General features: G+C 40.4%; 1 protein-coding gene across 1 annotated transcript in view; it reads left to right on the top strand.

The window, feature by feature from the left end:
* LOC115102277 (nephronophthisis 4) overlaps nt 1-17,083 on the top strand; it is a 219,305-nt gene extending 202,222 nt beyond the window's left edge. The window contains exons 28-29 of the mRNA XM_029622064.2: nt 5,771-5,914; nt 15,003-17,083. Coding sequence (XP_029477924.2) covers nt 5,771-5,914; nt 15,003-15,143 — 285 coding nt within the window. The 3' untranslated portion in view covers nt 15,144-17,083. The remainder of the gene's footprint in view (nt 1-5,770; nt 5,915-15,002) is intronic.
* Nucleotides 17,084-19,347: the final 2,264 nt, after the last annotated feature.

The raw sequence follows: 19,347 nt of genomic DNA, 5'->3' as shown, positions 1-19,347 counted from the left end.
AGTTTGGCTGTAATAACCTTAGCATACTGTATCTCCTAGATGGGTAGTGAAACTGTCTGAACGATTGAATGGCGCAGTGCAGTCTCACAAAGACGTGTGCAATGCAGTGGAACCCTTATTCCCCTTATGATGTCACGATGACAAGAAACACACCCAAAATAACATTATTTGGTTTCTCTCCACTGTTATGATCCTCTGCTAAATTATGAATGAAGAGACTGTTTATGTGAGATCTTTGTGGAGCTCACAGTAACAGTATCATATGTTTTTGGTGCGTCTGTGAGATTGTACGAATTTATATGCACATAATGTTATGTGACTTTGATCCTCAATGGTTCTGACAGTGTTTTATCTCTCTGTATTGTCAATCTGGGCACCTTCTTCTAAACATTGATATAATCACCTAAGTGATTTTAGATTCACAATCTGATAGTGTGCCCCGTCTCCTTTATCTCTCAGGGGCGAAAGATGAACAGATAAGGTTTCATATTCATTAGTGCACGCGTAGAAAAAAGTTTAGCAACGGAAAAGGAAAACAAGCGTTTCTTATTGGTTATGTTCAGGTAGTAGTCCATCCCTGTTTCAGTCCACTTTGTTCAGTTCGGTGCCTAATGAATAAGACTCTGTTTCATCCATACCAGCTATTTGCTTCAAATGTCATGTGTCTTTCTGTTGCATTCTACATTGATATGAATTATTTTGCACCATTTGGATTTGTCTCTTGTCTCGTATTTCATTTTTTTCTTCTTTACAGACAGACAGACAAAAGGTTGACCAAAATGGCATAGCAGTTCAGACGTCTTTTGTCCTCGTCCTGTCGTGTCCTGTATATATATATATTTACAACTTTTTTTCACATATATTTTATTTTTATTTTCCATCAACTCATCTTCAAAACACTCTCCTGCAACCCGCCTCACCAATTTATATTTATAAAAAAGTATTATTTACCTCAAATCTGTAATCCTCCAAGAAGCTAGACAGAAATTCCAAGAAGCTAGCCAAAAACTAGCCAGAAGCTAGCCAGGAGCTAGCCAGAAGCTAGCCCAGAAGCTAATCCAGAAGCTAATCAGAAGCTAGTTAGCTTCTTTACTGGCAAATCGTTAGTATTCAGCTAACCACGGTTTGTGGTCATCAGCTATCCTTTAGCTCGAAAATCGCCAGTTTTGTACGGCGCGGCTCGGAACGGAACATACCGGACCAATTTTTCTCTCCATGTCCCTGGATTTCAACTGCTCTCTGGATATTCATACCCGGATCTCACAGCTAGCTAGCTGCTATCCGTGTGACTATCGGCTTTCGTCGATTCCGGAGCAAACATAAATTATTCCGGAGCTAGCCAGCTCCGTCAATCACTCCTGAGTTCCATCAATCACTCCTGGGCTGCAGTCACCTATCCGGACCCGTTTTACTGCCTACGCGGAGCCCCACCGGGCCTTCACAACTGGACTGCCGACGTTATCTACCCGAAGGAGTTATCCGGCTGGCTCCTCCGTCGCAACGTTACCTGAACGCCCATCTGCGGCCTGCTAACCGTTAGCTGTCTTACCGGCTGCTATCTGAATAGACAATCGGACAATTTATTTATTTTTATTATTATTATGTTTTCTTCTTGGGCCTCTATAACTATATCTATTATTTTTATTTTTGTTGTTGTTGTGTGATTTGGATTAATCCCCTCTACCACACGGAACCCCACTAATCTACTGACGGAACGCAAGAGGTGGCTAACAACAGACCTCCATCCTATGTTAGCTTGCTACCGATGGCCTGGCTAGCTGTCTAAATCGCCGTGACCCCCAACCAACCTCTCCACTCACTGGACCCTTTTGATCACTCGACTAAGCATGCCTCTCCTTAAAGTCAATATATCTTGGTCATTGCTGTTCTGGTTAGTGTTTATTGGCTTATTTCACTGTAGAGCCTCTAGTCCTGCTCACTATACCTTATCCAACCTATTAGTTCCACCACCCACACAAGCAATGACATCTCCTGGTTTCAATGATGTTTCTAGAGACAATATCTCTCTCTTCATCACTCAATACCTAGGTTTACCTCCACTGTATTCACATCCTACCATACCTTTGTCTGTACATTATACCTTGATGCTATTTTATCGCCCCCAGAAACCTCCTTTTACTCTCTGTTCCAGACGTTCTAGACGACCAATTCTTATTGCTTTTAGCCGCACCCTTATTCTACTCCTCCTATGTTCCTCTGGCGATGTAGAGGTGAATCCAGGCCCTGCAGTGCCTAGCTCCACTCCTATTCCCCAGGCGCTCTCTTTTGATGACTTCTGTAACCGTAATAGCCTTGGTTTCATGCATGTTAACATTAGAAGCCTCCTCCCTAAGTTTGTTCTATTCACTGCTTTAGCACATTCTGCCAACCCGGATGTTCTAGCTGTGTCTGAATCATGGCTTAGGAAGACCACCAAAAATTCAGAAATTTTCATTCCAAACTACAACATTTTCAGACAAGATAGAACTGCCAAAGGGGGCGGTGTTGCAATCTACTGCAAAGATAGCCTGCAGAGTTCTGTCCTACTATCCAGGTCTGTACCCAAACAATTTGAACTTCTACTTTTAAAAATCCACCTCTCTAAAAACAAGTCTCTCACCGTTGCCGCCTGCTATAGACCACCCTCTGCCCCCAGCTGTGCTCTGGACACCATATGTGAACTGATTGCCCCCCATCTATCTTCAGAGCTCGTGCTGCTAGGCGACCTAAACTGGAACATGCTTAACACCCCAGCCATCCTACAATCTAAACTTGATGCCCTCAATCTCACACAAATGATCAATGAACCTACCAGGTACCTCCCCAAAGCCTTAAACACGGGCACCCTCATAGATATCATCCTAACCAACTTCCCCTCTAAATACACCTCTGCTGTCTTCAACCAAGATCTCAGCGATCACTGCCTCATTGCCTGCATCCGTAATGGGTCAGCGGTCAAACGACCTCCACTCATCACTGTAAAACACTCCCTGAAACACTTCAGCGAGCAGGCCTTTCTAATCGACCTGGCCAGGGTATCCTGGAAGGATATTGATCTCATCCCGTCAGTAGAGGATGCCTCGATATTTTTTTTAAATGCCTTCCTAACCATCTTAAATAAACATGCCTCATTCAAGAAATTTAGAACCAGGAACAGATATAGCCCTTGGTTCTCCCCAGACCTGACTGCCCTTAACCAACACAAAAATATCCTATGGCGTTCTGCATTAGCATCGAACAGCCCCCGTGATATGCAGCTGTTCAGGGAAGCTAGAAACCATTATACACAGGCAGTTAGAAAAGCCAAGGCTAGCTTTTTCAAGCAGAAATTTGCTTCCTGCAACACTAACTCAAAAAAGTTCTGGGACACTGTAAAGTCCATGGAGAATAAGAACACCTCCTCCCAGCTGCCCACTGCACTGAAGATAGGAAACACTGTCACCACTGATAAATCCACCATAATTGAGAATTTCAATAAGCATTTTTCTACGGCTGGCCATGCTTTCCACCTGGCTACTCCTACCCCGGTCAACAGCAACTCGCCCAAGCCTTCCCCATTTCTCCTCCTCCCAAATCCATTCAGCTGATGTTCTGAAAGAGCTGCAAAATCTGGACACCTACAAATCAGCCGGGCTAGACAATCTGGACCCTTTCTTTCTAAAAATTATCTGCCGAAATTGTTGCCACCCCTATTACTAGCCTGTTCAACCTCTCTTTCGTGTCGTCTGAGATTCCCAAAGATTGGAAAGCAGCTGCGGTCATCCCCCTCTTCAAAGGGGGGGACACTCTTGACCAAAACTGCTACAGACCTATATCTATCCTACCATGCCTTTCTAAGGTCTACGAAAGCCAAGTCAACAAACAGATTACCGACCATTTCGAATCTCACCATACCTTCTCTGCTATGCAATCTGGTTTCAGAGCTGGTCATGGGTGCACCTCAGCCACGCTCAAGGTCCTAAACGATATCTTAACCGCCATCGATAAGAAACATTACTGTGCAGCCGTATTCATTGATCTGGCCAAAGCTTTCGACTCTGTCAATCACCACATCCTCATCGGCAGACTCGACAGCATTGGTTTCTCAAATGATTACCTCGCCTGGTTCACCAACTACTTCTCTGATAGAGTTCAGTGTGTCAAATCGGAGGGTCTGCTGTCCGGACCTCTGGTAGTCTCTATGGGGGTGCCACAGGGTTCAATTATTGGACCGACTCTCTTCTCTGTATACATCAATGAGGTCGCTCTTGCTGCTGGTGAGTCTCTGATCCACCTCTACGCAGACGACACCATTCTGTATACTTCCGGCCCTTCTTTGGACACTGTGTTAACAACCCTCCAGGCAAGCTTCAATGCCATACAACTCTCCTTCCGTGGCCTCCAATTGCTCTTAAATACAAGTAAAACTAAATGCATGCTCTTCAACCGATCGCTACCTGCACCTACCCGCCTGTCCAACATCACTACTCTGGACGGCTCTGACTTAGAATACGTGGACAACTACAAATACTTAGGTGTCTGGTTAGACTGTAAACTCTCCTTCCAGACCCATATCAAACATATCCAATCCAAAGTTAAATCTAGAATTGGCTTCCTATTTCGCAACAAAGCATCCTTCACTCATGTTGCCAAACATACCCTTGTAAAACTGACCATCCTACCAATCCTCGACTTTGGCGATGTCATTTACAAAATAGCCTCCAATACCCTACTCAACAAATTGGATGCAGTCTATCACAGTGCAATCCGTTTTGTCACCAAAGCCCCATATACTACCCACCATTGCGACCTGTACGCTCTCGTTGGCTGGCCCTCGCTTCATACTCGTCGCCATACCCACTGGCTCCATGTCATCTACAAGACCCTGCTAGGTAAAGTCCCCCCTTATCTCAGCTCGTTGGTCACCATAGCATCTCCCACCTGTAGCACACGCTCCAGCAGGTATATCTCTCTAGTCACCCCCAAAACCAATTCTTTCTTTGGCCGCCTCTCCTTCCAGTTCTCTGCTGCCAATGACTGGAACGAACTACAAAAATCTCTGAAACTGGAAACACTTATCTCCCTCACTAGCTTTAAGCACCAACTGTCAGAGCAGCTCACAGATTACTGCACCTGTACATAGCCCACCTATAATTTAGCCCAAACAACTACCTCTTTCCCAACTGTATTTAATTAATTGATTTATTTTGCTCCTTTGCACCCCATTATTTTTATTTCTACTTTGCACATTCTTCCATTGCAAAACTACCATTCCAGTGTTTTACTTGCTATATTGTATTTACTTTGCCACCATGGCCTTTTTTGCCTTTACCTCCCTTCTCACCTCATTTGCTCACATTGTATATAGACTTGTTTATACTGTATTATTGATTGTATGTTTGTTTTACTCCATGTGTAACTCTGTGTCGTTGTATCTGTCGAACTGCTTTGCTTTATCTTGGCCAGGTCGCAATTGTAAATGAGAACTTGTTCTCAACTTGCCTACCTGGTTAAATAAAGGTGAAATTTAAAAAATTAAAAAATAAACAGATCTAATGTCATTTTTCCCCGTTTTTTCCCCCCTAATGGTTGAGTTTAGGATCTGATCAAAACTAAACTGACCCTAGACCTGTTTCTCAGGGCTTGTTTCTACTAGGAGTGTTGTGTGTTTCTATCATTTAGTTTCTCCCACAGACTTGATCTAAGGTCTGTTTTTTATTCCCCCTTAATGGTTAAGGATACAATTCTGAGGAGGCTTAACTGATCTTAACTGATATCTCTCTTCTGGCAGGCTTTTGAAATGTGTGCACCTGTGGGAGGGGGTCGGGGGAGCACACGGAAGATCACTTACACCAACCCCTACCCCACCAGCCGTGTCCTCCTGCTACGGTCAGACCACCCTGACCTGCTCCAGTTTAAAGAGGACAGTTTTGAGGTGAGCACCACTACAAAGCACAACACTGCCCTCTGGTCATGTCTCTGTTCAAACTGACATTTAATGAGGAACGGAGGGAGGGAGAGCAACAGGGAGAGAGAGGAAAAGAGCGAGAGAATGAGAGGGGGGGGAGACCATCCTTTTCTATTTTCAAACATGAATCGAGTGTCGTATTGGACCTGGACCGTATTCATTACTGACACTGGAAAGAACTTCTGCCTCTCTGTAGTTATTGGCTCTGGGACAGACAAGTGACACTAACAAGTTGTTAGTTTATGTGTTTACGGACATATTTCATCTCTCCATATCCCAATCTGTTGTCCCCACTTTCTTCAAGATGTCCACTTTCCTGTACCCAAGAAAGCGAAGGTAACTGAACTAAATGATTATCGCCTCTTAGCACTCACTTCTGTCATTATGAAGTCCTACAATTCGCCCCAACAGATCCACGGACGACGCAATCTCCATTGTTCTTCACACTGCCCTATCCCACCTGGAAAAGAGAAATATGTACAGTTTGTAAGAATGCTGTTCATCAACTACAGCTCACCCTGCAAGCTCATCACTAAGCTCAGGGCCCTGGGTCTGAAACCCTCCCTGTGCAACTGGGTCCTGGACTTCCTGACGTGCCAACCCCAAGTGGTGAAGGTAGGCAACAACACCTCTGCCACTCTGATCCTCAACACGGGGGCCACTGAAGGGTGCGTACTCAGCCCCCTCCTGTACTCCCTGTTCACCAATGACTGCGTGGCCACGCACATCTCCAACTCAATCATCAAGTTTGCTGACAACACAACAGTGCTAGGCCTGATTACCAACAGCCTTCTTCACACAAACAATGTAGTGAAGAAGGTGCAACAGCGCTTCTTCAACCTCAGGATGCTGAAGACATTTGTCTTGGCCCCTAAGACCCTCATGAACTTGGACAGATGGACCATTAAGGCGCCTCCTGTCGGGCTGTATCACCGCCTGGTACACAATTGCTCCGTCCGGAACCGCAGGGCTCTCCAGAGGGTGGTGCGGTCAATGCATCACTGGGGAACACTGCCTTCCCTCCAGGACATCTACAGCAACCGGTGTCACAGGAAGGCCAAGAAGTTCAGGAAGGCCAAGAAGTTCATCAAGGACCTCCTCCATCAGAGCCACGGCCTGTTCGCCCCACTACCATCTAGAAGGCATTACAGGTGTATCAAAACCGGGATCGAGAGAGTGACACAGCTCTTTCCTCCACGTTATCAGACTGTTAAACAGGCACCATTCTAGCCAGCTACCACCCAGTACTCTACCTTGCACCTTAGAGACTGCTGCCCTATGTACAGAGTCACTTTAATAATATTTACATACAAAACAGACTATTATATTTATATGCACTGAATCTACAATACATTAGGAACACCTTCCTAATATTGAGTTGGACCGCTTTTTATCAGAATAGTCTCAATTCGTTGGGGCATGGACTCGACAAGGTGTTGAAAGCGTTCCACTGGGAGGCTGTCCCATGTGACTTCAATGCTTCCCACAGTTGTCAAGTTGGCTGCTTGTCCTTGGGGTGGTGGAACATTCTTGATACACACGAGAAACTGTTGAGCAGCGTTGCAGTTCTTGACACACTCAAACCGATGTGCCTGGCACCTACAGTACTACCATGCCCCAATTAAAGGCACTTAAATCTTTTGTCTTGCCCATTTACCCTCTGAATGGCATACATACACAATCCATGTCTAAATTGTCTATTTTTTTACCAGTTTTCTCCCCTAGAATGATTGGAGTGGATTTAACAAGTGACATCAATAAGGGATCCTAGCTTTCACCTGGTCAGTCTATGTCATGGAAAGACCAGGTGTTCTTAATGTTTTGTTTACTCAGTGTACATGATATATATACTGAAAAAATATATAAACGCAACATGTAACAATTTCAATGATTTTACTTAGTTACAGTTCATATAAGGAAATCGGTCAATTAAAAAAAAATCATTAGGCCCAAATCTATGGATTTCAGATGACTGGGCAGGGTCGTAGCCATGGGTGGGCCCGGGAGGACAAAGGTCCACCCACTTGGGAGCCAGGCCCACCCAGTGGGTAGCCAAGCTCAGCCAATCAGAATGAGGGTTTCCCCACAAAGGGCTTTATTACAGACAGAAATACTCCCCAGTTTCAGCAGCTGTCCGGGTGGCTGGTCTGTCGATCCCGCAGGTAAAGAAAAAAGATGTAGAGGTCCTGGGCTGATGTGGTTACACCTTGTCTGCGGTTGTGAGGCCGGTTGCCAAATTCTCTAAAATGGCATTGAGGCAGCTAATGGTAGAGAAATTAACAGTCAATTCTCTGGCAACAGCGCTGGTGGACATTCCTGCAGTCAGCATGCCAATTGCATGCTCCCTCAAAGCTTGAGACATCTGTGGCATTGTGTTGTATGACAACTGCACATTTTAGTGGCCTTTTATTGTCCCCAGCACAAGGTGCACCTGTGTAATGATCTTGCTGTTCAATCAGCTTTTTGATATTCGACACCTGTCAGGTGGATGGAATATGGCCATTACGTGCAAACGAGAAATGCTCACAAACTGGGATGTAAAAAAATTCATGTACAAAATTGTAGAGAAATATGTTTTTTTGTGCGTATGAAACATTTCTGGGATGTTTTACTTTACAACACTTTACATTTTGCATTTATATTTTTGTTCAATGTTTATATTTATATATATTTTTATTCTGGTCTCTGACGTTACTCGTCCTGATATTTCTTAATTTCTTTATTTTGATGAATTATGTGTATTGTTATTTTGTTATTGCTAGGTATTACTGTACTGTTGGAGCGAGAAACACAAGCATTTCGCTGCACCTGCGATAACGTTTACGTAATATGAATAACACGTCCAATATAGCTGTTGATTTTTTTCCATGTTCCGTCATTAGCCCCAGTGTCTCATAGGAGATTCATTGACTTCATAAGCATCTCGACATAAACAAGTCGTCTCAACATCATTGGCTTTCTTTCGCTGTCATTTGCAAGACGGTCTCATAGAGCAAGCAGCAGTGTAAATGGAAAATTAACTCCTCAAGAAATCTGTTTATGTGTCTACGACTTGCATACAGATATGATGCTTAACCAAATAGAGAGAGACAGAGGGAGAGAGAGGGGCAAGAAAAATAACCAACTGTGTTTTCCATTTAGTCAACTTAGCTTCAGGCTCAATGCTCTCGAAACAATTTATGGGGTTTATATCTTAACTTTGAATAGAGTCATTTTCCCTACTCCAAAAACTAACTACGCTGCCATAATAAAAACATTTGGGAAGCAAAAAAAGCAGAGCAAGGATCGATATTATAGTTTTCCAGGAAATTTCCGGATAAATCTCACATTGAACCATATATTTTAGCTGGCCATTACGTGGAATGCAGCCATTGGAAATGAGTTTTTATTAAAATGTCCAAATAAGACCTTATGAACAGAGTGGCGAGCCGCAAACAAACGATAACCATATGAATTCCGCTAATAATCAAAGCACAACACAACACACTGGCTGTAGTTAACTTGGAGGAAGAAAACAACAATACAAGAGCATGTAGTTTCACGAGCTTTCAATTTATGGTGGGAACACCAGGTGTTGTAGAAAACAATTTCCCTTTTTTACAAAATGACTCTAATTCTGGTTGACTTTTCTCTAATGAGCCAATTATAGTGGCAACCCGTTTTGTTGATTTGAGGTTTTACACAAATCTATTGTTGTCGTATCGCCACACATCCCTAGACGTTATGTGTTGTAATCACAGTCAAGTGGCGTAAATATAGGCAGAAGATTATAAACAATGTACTATAGTACTCTGGTGAAATACACCTAAAAAGCAATGTTCATGCAGTTTTACTTTAGTGCCTTATTGCATGTTTTGGTGCATGTTTTGGAATATTTTTTATCCTGTACAGGCTTCTTTCTTTTCACCCTGTCAGTTAAGTTAGTTTTGTGGAGTAACTACAATGTTGTTGATCCATCCTCAGTGTTCTCCTATCACAACCATTAAACTATAACGGTTTTAAAGTCACTATTGACCTCATGGTGAAATCCCTGATCGTTTTACATCCTCTCTGGAAACTAGTTTAGGAAGGATGCCTATATCTTTGTGGTGACTGGGTGTTTTCATACACCATCCAACGTGTAATTAATAACTTCACCATACTCGAAGTAGCTTCAATGTCTGCCTTTTTTTTAGGTGCCCTTCTATGTGAGGCATTGGAAAACCTCCCTGGTTTCTGTGGTTGAGACTGAGATTATGTTTCAAATTCACTGCTCGACTGAGGGGCCTTACAATTATTTGTATGTGTGGGGTACAGAAATTAGGTAGTCATTGAAAAACAATGTTAAACACTATTATTGCATACATAGTCCATGCAACTTATTATGTGACTTGTGAAGCACATTTTTAATCCTGAACTTATTTAGGCTTGCCATAACAAAGGGGTTGAATACTTGACAAGACATTTCAGCTTTACAATTTTACTTTAACATTATTGGGTATTGTGTGTAGGCCAGTGACACAAAGTCTCAATTTAATCCATTTTAGATTCCGGCTGTAAGAAAACAACAATACAACAATACTTTCTGAAGACACAGTATAAAAGAAGAGATATGTCCAGGGTCGGGTTCAGTAATTGAATGTGTCTTGTTTGTCTATCTTTATAATGTATTTGTCTTCAAGTTTATACATGTTTACAACAAGAAAAGGGAAGATATCAGTATTGGGGAATAATAACATATTGTCCGGAATACATTTGTACTGTAGTGAAGCCGTCTCTAGAGTAATGCAAGGTCTCTTTCGTGATCATGTGAAACGTCAATTGCTATGGAAATGCTGGGATGTGTTTTTCAATGATGTTAAAGGTAATTATGATGCCACTATGACGGTGATACAATATGGATTACAATTATCATCATGAATATTAAGGTTATACGCACTAAATGTTACACACATAGACACTCAACCATGCACATTGACAGAGTTATTATTTACTTGGACATCACACATTATAGTCTTACTCTTATACAGACATCGTACACACTCTCACCAAATCACATCCAATATCATACACATCAACCTACTCAGATTTGCTATACACATAATATCTTGTCTCAATTTACTAACATCTGTGGCATTGGCTCACAGGCAAACAGGCAAGGGAATAAAACACATATTGCTAGAACCTATTTCTTGAATTCTAAATATCAGACATTTGAAAGCTCAAATTTTGACCATCATATCACCTCTGATGGCAGTAACTTTAGAAGCACTAATTATGGTCAATTTAGACTGAGAATAGTATCTAGTTATGGTAAGGGGTGAAATAAGTATAGCCAGTTATAATTGTAGCGGTTTAGCAGATTATAAAAAAAGTTCAGTCTTTACGTGGCTAAAAGGAATTTAACATACTGTTTACAGGAAACTCACTCTACATCCTTAGATGGAGTTGTGTGGAAAAAGGAATGGGGTGGTGGAATCATTTTCTGTCATGGACAAAGGACCTCAAAAGGTGTGATGATATTAATTAACAACAATTTTGATCTGAATGTGCAAATAGTCAGGAATGATTTGCAAGGAAGGTGGATCCTTTTGAATATGAAAGTGGACAAAAAAGAGATTTGGCTCATTAATCTATATGGTCCAAATCAGGATGATCCATACTTCTTTGAAAACATTTATACCAATTTATTGAATTTACAGGCAACAAGTCCTTATGGTAGGAGACTATAACACAGTGTTAAGTACCTCAACTCTACAAACTATCATCACCGTGCCCTTAAGGAAATCACAATTATTATGGACACATTAGAAATAGTGGATATTTGGAGACTAAAAAACCCCAACCTAGTGAGATATATGTGGAGGAGACTTAATCAAGCTAGTCGTCTTGACCACTTTCTTGTATCTTTCTCTCTTGCATCAAAGGTTAAAAAAGTTTTAATAGGAGTCAGAATGCGATCGGCTCATCATCTAATTTGCATTCACATAACTATTTCCACGTGGACGGAGATATTGGAAATTTAATCAAAGTTTACTGGAGGACAACTTAGTTAAAAATAAGACAAAATCATTTATAACTCAATTTTTCCAGTATAATATAGGTTCAGCAAATTCCCTTATTGTTTGGGAATCCTAAATGTATCTTCAGAGGTCATTCAATTCAATATTCATCAATAATACAATTTTTAAAAAGCAGTTTCTGGCTAAAGAGACAAGACTAACAAGGGAAATCCATGAACTAATAGTACAGGTAGTTAGCAATAAAAACAATACTACAGAGATACAAAATAAGTTTGAAGAAAAACAAAAAGAACTTGAGGATTTTATTCAAGAATGATCTAATGTAATCTATTACAAAAATAAAGCAAACTGGATGGAATATGGAAAGAAATGCACAACATTGTTCCAAAATCTCCAATACAGGAATTCTAACAAAAATAATTTGCAGAAACTTGTTACTGAAGACAGTCATCTATGATTCTCAGAATTATATTTTAAGAGGAACCTAAGTATTTTAGGCAGATGTTCTCTTTTCTGTCTCATCCTCTCCCACTGAATGAAGATTACTGTAAGGAATTCTTTCCAAATAATATAAAAAATTGAAAATTAACAAATTTACAGAAAGATCAGTGCGAAGGCCAAATTACAGAGGAAGAACTTTTTAAGGCTATTAAATCCTTTGTCTGTAAAAAACCCAGGGCTTGATGACATACCGGCATATCAAGGCTTTTTTGATCTACTGAAAGCTCCGTTGTTAGAAATTGTAGTCTGTCAGGTACTCAGCAGGAAGGTCTGATATCTCTATTATTAAAACAAGACCCAGATGGCAAATATAAAGACCCATTCTATCTATAAAAAAAACTGGACGCCCCTTACACGTCAAATACTAGCGAAATGCAAAGCACTCAGAATTTAAAGGGTTTTTACCAGGTATTGTTCATCCTGATCAGACAGGTTTTTTTTACATGGACGATACGATACATTGGAGATAATATACGACAACTACTAGAAATAATAGAAGATCATGAAACATATAAGAAGCCAGGCCTGGTATTTAAAGCGGATTTTGAAAAGGCATTTGATAAAGTAAGACTGGATTTTATTTATAAATGCCTGGATTTTTTCAATTTCTGTGATTCTCTAATAAAATGGGTAAAAAATAATGTATAGCAACCCCAGGTGTAATATAGTAAATAACGGCTACTTCTCAGAGAGTTTTGAATGGTCAAGAGCAGTTAAACAAGGGTGTCTGCTGTCACCATATCTATTCGTTATGGCCATTGAAATGCTTGCTATTAAAATCAGAACCAATAACAACATTAGAGGATTAGAAATCCAAGGTTTAAAAACAAAGGTGTCCATGTATGCCAATGATTCAAGTTTTATATTAAGTATGCAAGCTAAATCCCTGCAATGTCTCATTGAAGATCTGGATAACTTTTCTGGACTAAAACCTCATTATGATGTGTACAATATTACTTATTGGATCTTTAAAAAATACAACTTTTACATTACCCTGCAGTTTACCTATACAACGGGCCGATGGTGAAGTGGACAGACTTGTGTTACAGGAATTAAATTCCTCTATGTTTTAATACCCAATTAAAATTAAACACTGTCAATTCATAAGAATTTGTAAGACCCTTATTTGTATAAAATGTACAGAGATCAATCTTTAAAATCAACCAGCAGCTTTTATTCTCGAGTACTGCTCATGATACATTTTACCACAGATTATAAACTGAAAATGATGTCAGCGTTTTCTGAATGTTCCGTCTCTTCTTGACACTGGTAGAAAGGCTGTATAGTTCTCAAGCCTTCCCATATCGTCTAGAGCCAAGGCCAGCCTGTGTAGATAAGCGTTCTAGCCAGTCTGGCGATATAGTTCATTAATTTCTACCAAGGAACAGACAGTCATTGTTCTAATTCTTGATTATATTTACACACATTATATTCAGTACTAGGATTTGAAAGAAAATTCATACATATACAGTAACATAATAGTATTCTGATTAGTACATATACAGTAACATAATAGTATTCTGATTAGTCAGTCCTGATTGAAATGTATACATAATTAGTCATTATTGATAAAAATTCCCTTAACAACTTGGTATTCATATCACAAAATATATAAATAAGCTCTCTGAGATGAATTTCAGTAGAAAACTTGTAAAAATAGACCAGATCCTGCAACCCTGGAGAGGTAAATACCTGTCTATTTATGGAAAAATTGCCCTGATTAACTCCTTAGTCATATCTCCGTTTACTCACTTACTTATGGTGCTGCCTACTCCTGATGATTTCGTTTTTCAAATCATATGAGCAAAAAATATTTCACTTCATCCGGGATGCTAAACCAGATAAAATAAATCGTGCCTATCTATATAATAAATATGAATTGGGTGGGTTGAGATTATTAAATATAAAAGCACTAAACCTCTCTAAAAGCTTCACTTATTCAAAAGTTTTACTTGAACCCTAATTGCTTCTCAAGTAGATTACTAAGAAATGCTCATGCATTTAAAAAATATATATATATTTTTTTTGCCTTTGTGCAGATTGCCATGTCTCATTTTTGATTAATTGAAACAAGCATTGCATAGCTGGCTACAATTTCAATTTCATCACCCTGAAAAGAGAACAAATATTACAACAAATATTATGGTTGAACTGAAATGTGTTGGTTGATAAAATACCTGTATTTATGGAAAAGATTTTTGAAAAGGGTATTTTGTTCTTAAATTATATTGTAAATTGTAATGGTAGAGTTATGTCCTTCATGGAGTTATCAGAATTGTACAGGAAGTTCTGCTCAATCCAAGAGTACAACCAATTGACTACAGCATTACCCCAAAAATGGAGGAGGGAGGTGGCAGCAGGAGGAGGTAGGGAACTGGTCTGTCTGCCCAATATAATTGTCACACTGTAGCTAAACTTAACAAAACATTGTGCGACAGAAAACCAAACATTTTAGTTTCTTATTGAACGAGTTCAGGTAATCCGTCCCTGTTTATGTCCTTTTTTTCTTCCATTTGGTACCTAATGAACACAACCCTGTTCTTTCCCTGTAGATTGGGGGAGGGGAGACCTACCGCATCGGGCTGCGGTTCGCTCCCAGCCAAAGTCCTGGTGCTCAGGAGATCCTCATCTACATCAACAACCAGGAGGAGACCACGGAGGAGACCTTCTGTGTGAAAGTGAAATACACCTGAACACACGGCAACTCAACGCAGTACTGTACACATCAACTACTACCGTACAGAACAATGCTGTTTGCTAAGAAAGACAGCTTAACAATGTTCTATATTTCTATATATATATATATTGTTACACGATGGCTTGATGCATATGAATGACTGTAGAATATTTAGTATAGATGAGTTACTTTATAACTGAAAGGTCCGGGACATATGACTGTAGGCTAATTGAAATATTATTACATATAAACAACTGTATAATTCAAACATGCAGTCTAGATTAAGTACTCTATAACTGAAAGGCTTACTACACATGACTATATTTTTGATAGACAATCTTTTCCTTGTATATGTTAAAGTTGAAGTGATGCTTCAGTGCGACTGTGTTGATTGAGTTAAGTAAGATATTTATGTCGAGGAATACATGTATGAGGAAAAACAACTTTATAATGCACAGTGTGATGTGATGGAAAGCCATGCTGTTGTGTTTGCTTAGCATTCCACCTAAATAGGTCATGTTTCAAGAATCAAACGCAAATACAGTATAGGATGCCAAAAGAAAAGCTCCTAAAGAGAGAGCCTGTTATCTCTTGCAGCAGCCAGAGGTAAACACACACCCAATAGTTCACGAATCATATTCAGGGTCAGATATGTCTTTATTTGGGTGGTGATGTACTGTACGTAATCTGTTCTAACATCAGAAGACCCCCAGACATTTACTTTTTCTTTCTATAATGTTTGTCATTTAGCAGACACTCTTATCCAGAGCGATTTACAGTAGTGAGTGGAAACATTTTCATTTGTACTGGTCCCCCATGGGAATCGAACCCACAACCCTGGCGTTGCAAGTGCCATGCTCTACAGTTGTTATTTACGACCCCGCCCCCCTTTCCCCGACAAGGCTTGCGTTTCTCCAGATAGCTCTTATTAGCAAGGGCAGCACCCCTCTTCTTCTTCCTCTCTCTCTTTCACTGTCTCTCTCCTTTTCCACATGCCTCCCTTTCCCTATCAGAGCCCAGGTCCTGCACATTCTGTCAACAACCCCCGTCTTATATAAGCATACCGCCTCGTTACACAACCTCGCTCTCTCTTCCTCATTAGAATGCAGGCTGCCAAAAGCCAGTACTGCTTGTACTCAGAAGAGGAGGAGAAAGGAGAAAAAAGCGATTAAATTGAAGATACAAAATGGGAAGTTAACATTGCTTCAAATATTTACGGGGCTGGAGGGCTGTCCATTTCTTATTCTCCTTTTATAAAAAATTTAAAAATGTAATAGCTATTCTAAGACTTCTCACGTAGACAGTGTAATTAATATAATATCCAGCCTCCTTCCTTAGGCTTAGGACCATCTACCACCACTATCCTTTAGTTCATTTTCACATTTTCCACCCTCTAAGGCTTTAACTGGCACCCTTTTCCCTATATAGTGTAATCTTAATATAGTACTTGGTACATGATATTGGGAATGGAGTGCTAATTCGGAAAGAGACATTTTTTTAATGAAATCATGAATATCAATATCACTTTGTTTCTCCCCCATGAGGGCACTGCTATACTGAACCTCATTAGCTTCTGGTCCAGTAGTTGTCTGTTCCTCTTGTCAGAACACTGACACCTGCATTCAGCAAGGTCAGCGCATCTGTGCTTTCCAAGCAATTCTCAAGTATACTGTTGAGCTGTAGCTAGCAAAGTGGTCTCTCTCCCCATCCCTCTCCTCCCCTATCCCCCTCCTCTCTCCTCTGAATGACGTTTGAGCTTTGACCTCAAATTGGATGAGGAACTCTTCAATATCTAGTGCTTCTACGGAGATTGGATGCATGTTTGACTGCTTTCTGTGTACTTCAGATTGTGCTACATTTTTGTGCCCATGATTTTTGTATTTTATTTTGGTTAATGTATTTATACTTTTGATAATCTACTTGATAATCCTGTAATACACTTTATATTGTTTCAAACTCTGCTCTGTTGATGTCCATGCATGGTATGCCACTAGCTTGTGCTCAGTCAGATCCTAAATATAGTCAGCCAATATGCACCACTTTAATTCACTTCCAGTGCTGTAAGGATGGCACCATAGAAAGAGGCAGGACATCTATGAAAACTGATTTATAATTCTATATGCAATATGTTTTTGTTATGTAACTGTGTATCTCAGTGTACTGCTGAGAAACGATCATACTTTACTTACTGTGCTGCTGCAGTGAAAGTGTACCACAGACACACACAACACACACACACACACACACACACACACCTTTAACCCAGTGTCCTTTAGTGATAGTCCTGGAGCTAAAGTTTGCCTTGAGGATCTCTCTACATAAGCCACTGTCTGGGCTTACAACAAAAATGCCTCAAGTAATGAATGTTATTTGTTATACCTTTCTGAAGAATCAGAATCAATAGATCTTTTGTTTTGGTATTTCCCTCAGGTAGCCTGTTTCTGGTCTCAGGTTCAGGAATGACTGAAAATGCATAGCATTGATCTAAAATTGACCCTAGAAATCGTACTGTTAGGAGATTTGGAGAGACCGGGTTAGTCAATTACTAATGCTCTTAGTAAAAGTATTTATCTTCAACTCGCAATCTGTGGATTCTATTTGATTAGATAGATTGAAATTGTACGTTAAACATCACAGCACAGTTGAAAGGTATGTGTTGCGTAGAAATCTGAAGAAGGTGGCCAGCAGAGATAGGTGGGATGGGCTGAGGGTTGGGATGTGGAATTGGAGACAAGTGGGAGTGGAGTTGCTGTGCGGGAGATAGAATGATGCTAAAAGTACAAAATAAATTTCAAATAAAACATAATAAAAAGTATGTTTGAATGACACTGAGGGGCAGTGTTTTTACAGCTAATGCCGGTTTGCCTGAGGCTAATGCCTTTGCACACATGAATATACACACACTCTCATTCAAATAAACGCATACAAGAACTCACACATACATGTAATATTGCCAGACATGCACACAAACATATACAGTTGGCATTGCTGTTATGAATTTGATGTCCTTAGTTTTTTTTTTGTGTGTGTGTTTTTTTTGCATTGTTGTTTTCTGTTTTCTTCGGTCTTCCTTTTTTCTCTGTAGATCATTCTCTTGGTTGTTGGTGCATTGGGGTTCTTGGGGGTGGGGAATGGAATTATTTGTATTCTTGAGGGGGACTGTGGGATGGGTCTAGAATGGTTGAGGGACAGCTATTGGGGAACTGTGGGGGGGATCTTGGAGGGTTCAGGTTAATGTTTTTTGGCCTGGTGGGAGATGTCCTTGAGCAGGGCATTGACCCTGGATGCGTCTGTGTGTTGCTCTGAATGGGAGTCTGTTGGATGACTGGTATGGTGTAGTTGTTGAGCGGCTTCACTGCAAGTATATTGTATGTTTCGGATATTCAATAAAAAAAATATGTTTTTTAAACCTGTCTTATTGGACAAGATCAGGTCTTACCTCCCCGTTTCAAAACTGCAGTGAAAGTGTACCACACACACACACACACACACACACACCTTTAACCCAGTGTCCTTTAGTGATAGTCCTGGAGCTAAAGTTTGCCTTGAGGATCACTCTACATAAGCCACTGTCTGGGCTTACAACAAAAATGCCTCAAGTAATGAATGTTATTTGTTATACCTTTCTGAAGAAGTTTTGACATTGTTGCTCTCTGTAAGCAGTGTCTCACCGAACAACAAACTGTCACTGTGTGCCTTTCACAAGAACAAACGTGGCATTTTCGTATGGAACAACCCGTACAATAGCACATACTATTCAGCACAATACATGTATCTTGCTTTTCATTTCATGGACTGTTTCATGGCCAATTTCTCACTTTGTCATATAAATGATGCGGATATTGTCCATCGCCATCAGTAGTTGTTCTGTCTTCTATGTGCTCATGATTGTGCACTTTATGGAACTGGATATTTATTCAACCTTTCTCTGTAACAGCTGCAAATATAGTGTTTTGCCTGAATTCCCTGTTGCCAATTTGATTGAATAGTATTGACTGATGGGTCGACATGATTGATGAGTCATGATTTGACATATAAGCCATAGGTGCAACCATAAAACGTAGAGCCATAACACCCATCGACACATACAGCCATAACAACCACAAATAGACTCATGACACCCATCAATACAGCCATAACCACAAATAGACTCATGACACCCAGATATAACCACAGCCAATCGAATTGTTGTTGCCATTCAAAAATTTAGCGGGCAACTC

This window comes from Oncorhynchus nerka, linkage group LG20 (genome assembly GCF_034236695.1).
Source record: "Oncorhynchus nerka isolate Pitt River linkage group LG20, Oner_Uvic_2.0, whole genome shotgun sequence".
NCBI classification, from domain to species: Eukaryota; Metazoa; Chordata; class Actinopteri; order Salmoniformes; family Salmonidae; genus Oncorhynchus; species Oncorhynchus nerka.
The sequence above is the reverse complement of the archived record's forward strand: the minus strand, read 5'-3'. Positions and strand labels throughout refer to the sequence as shown.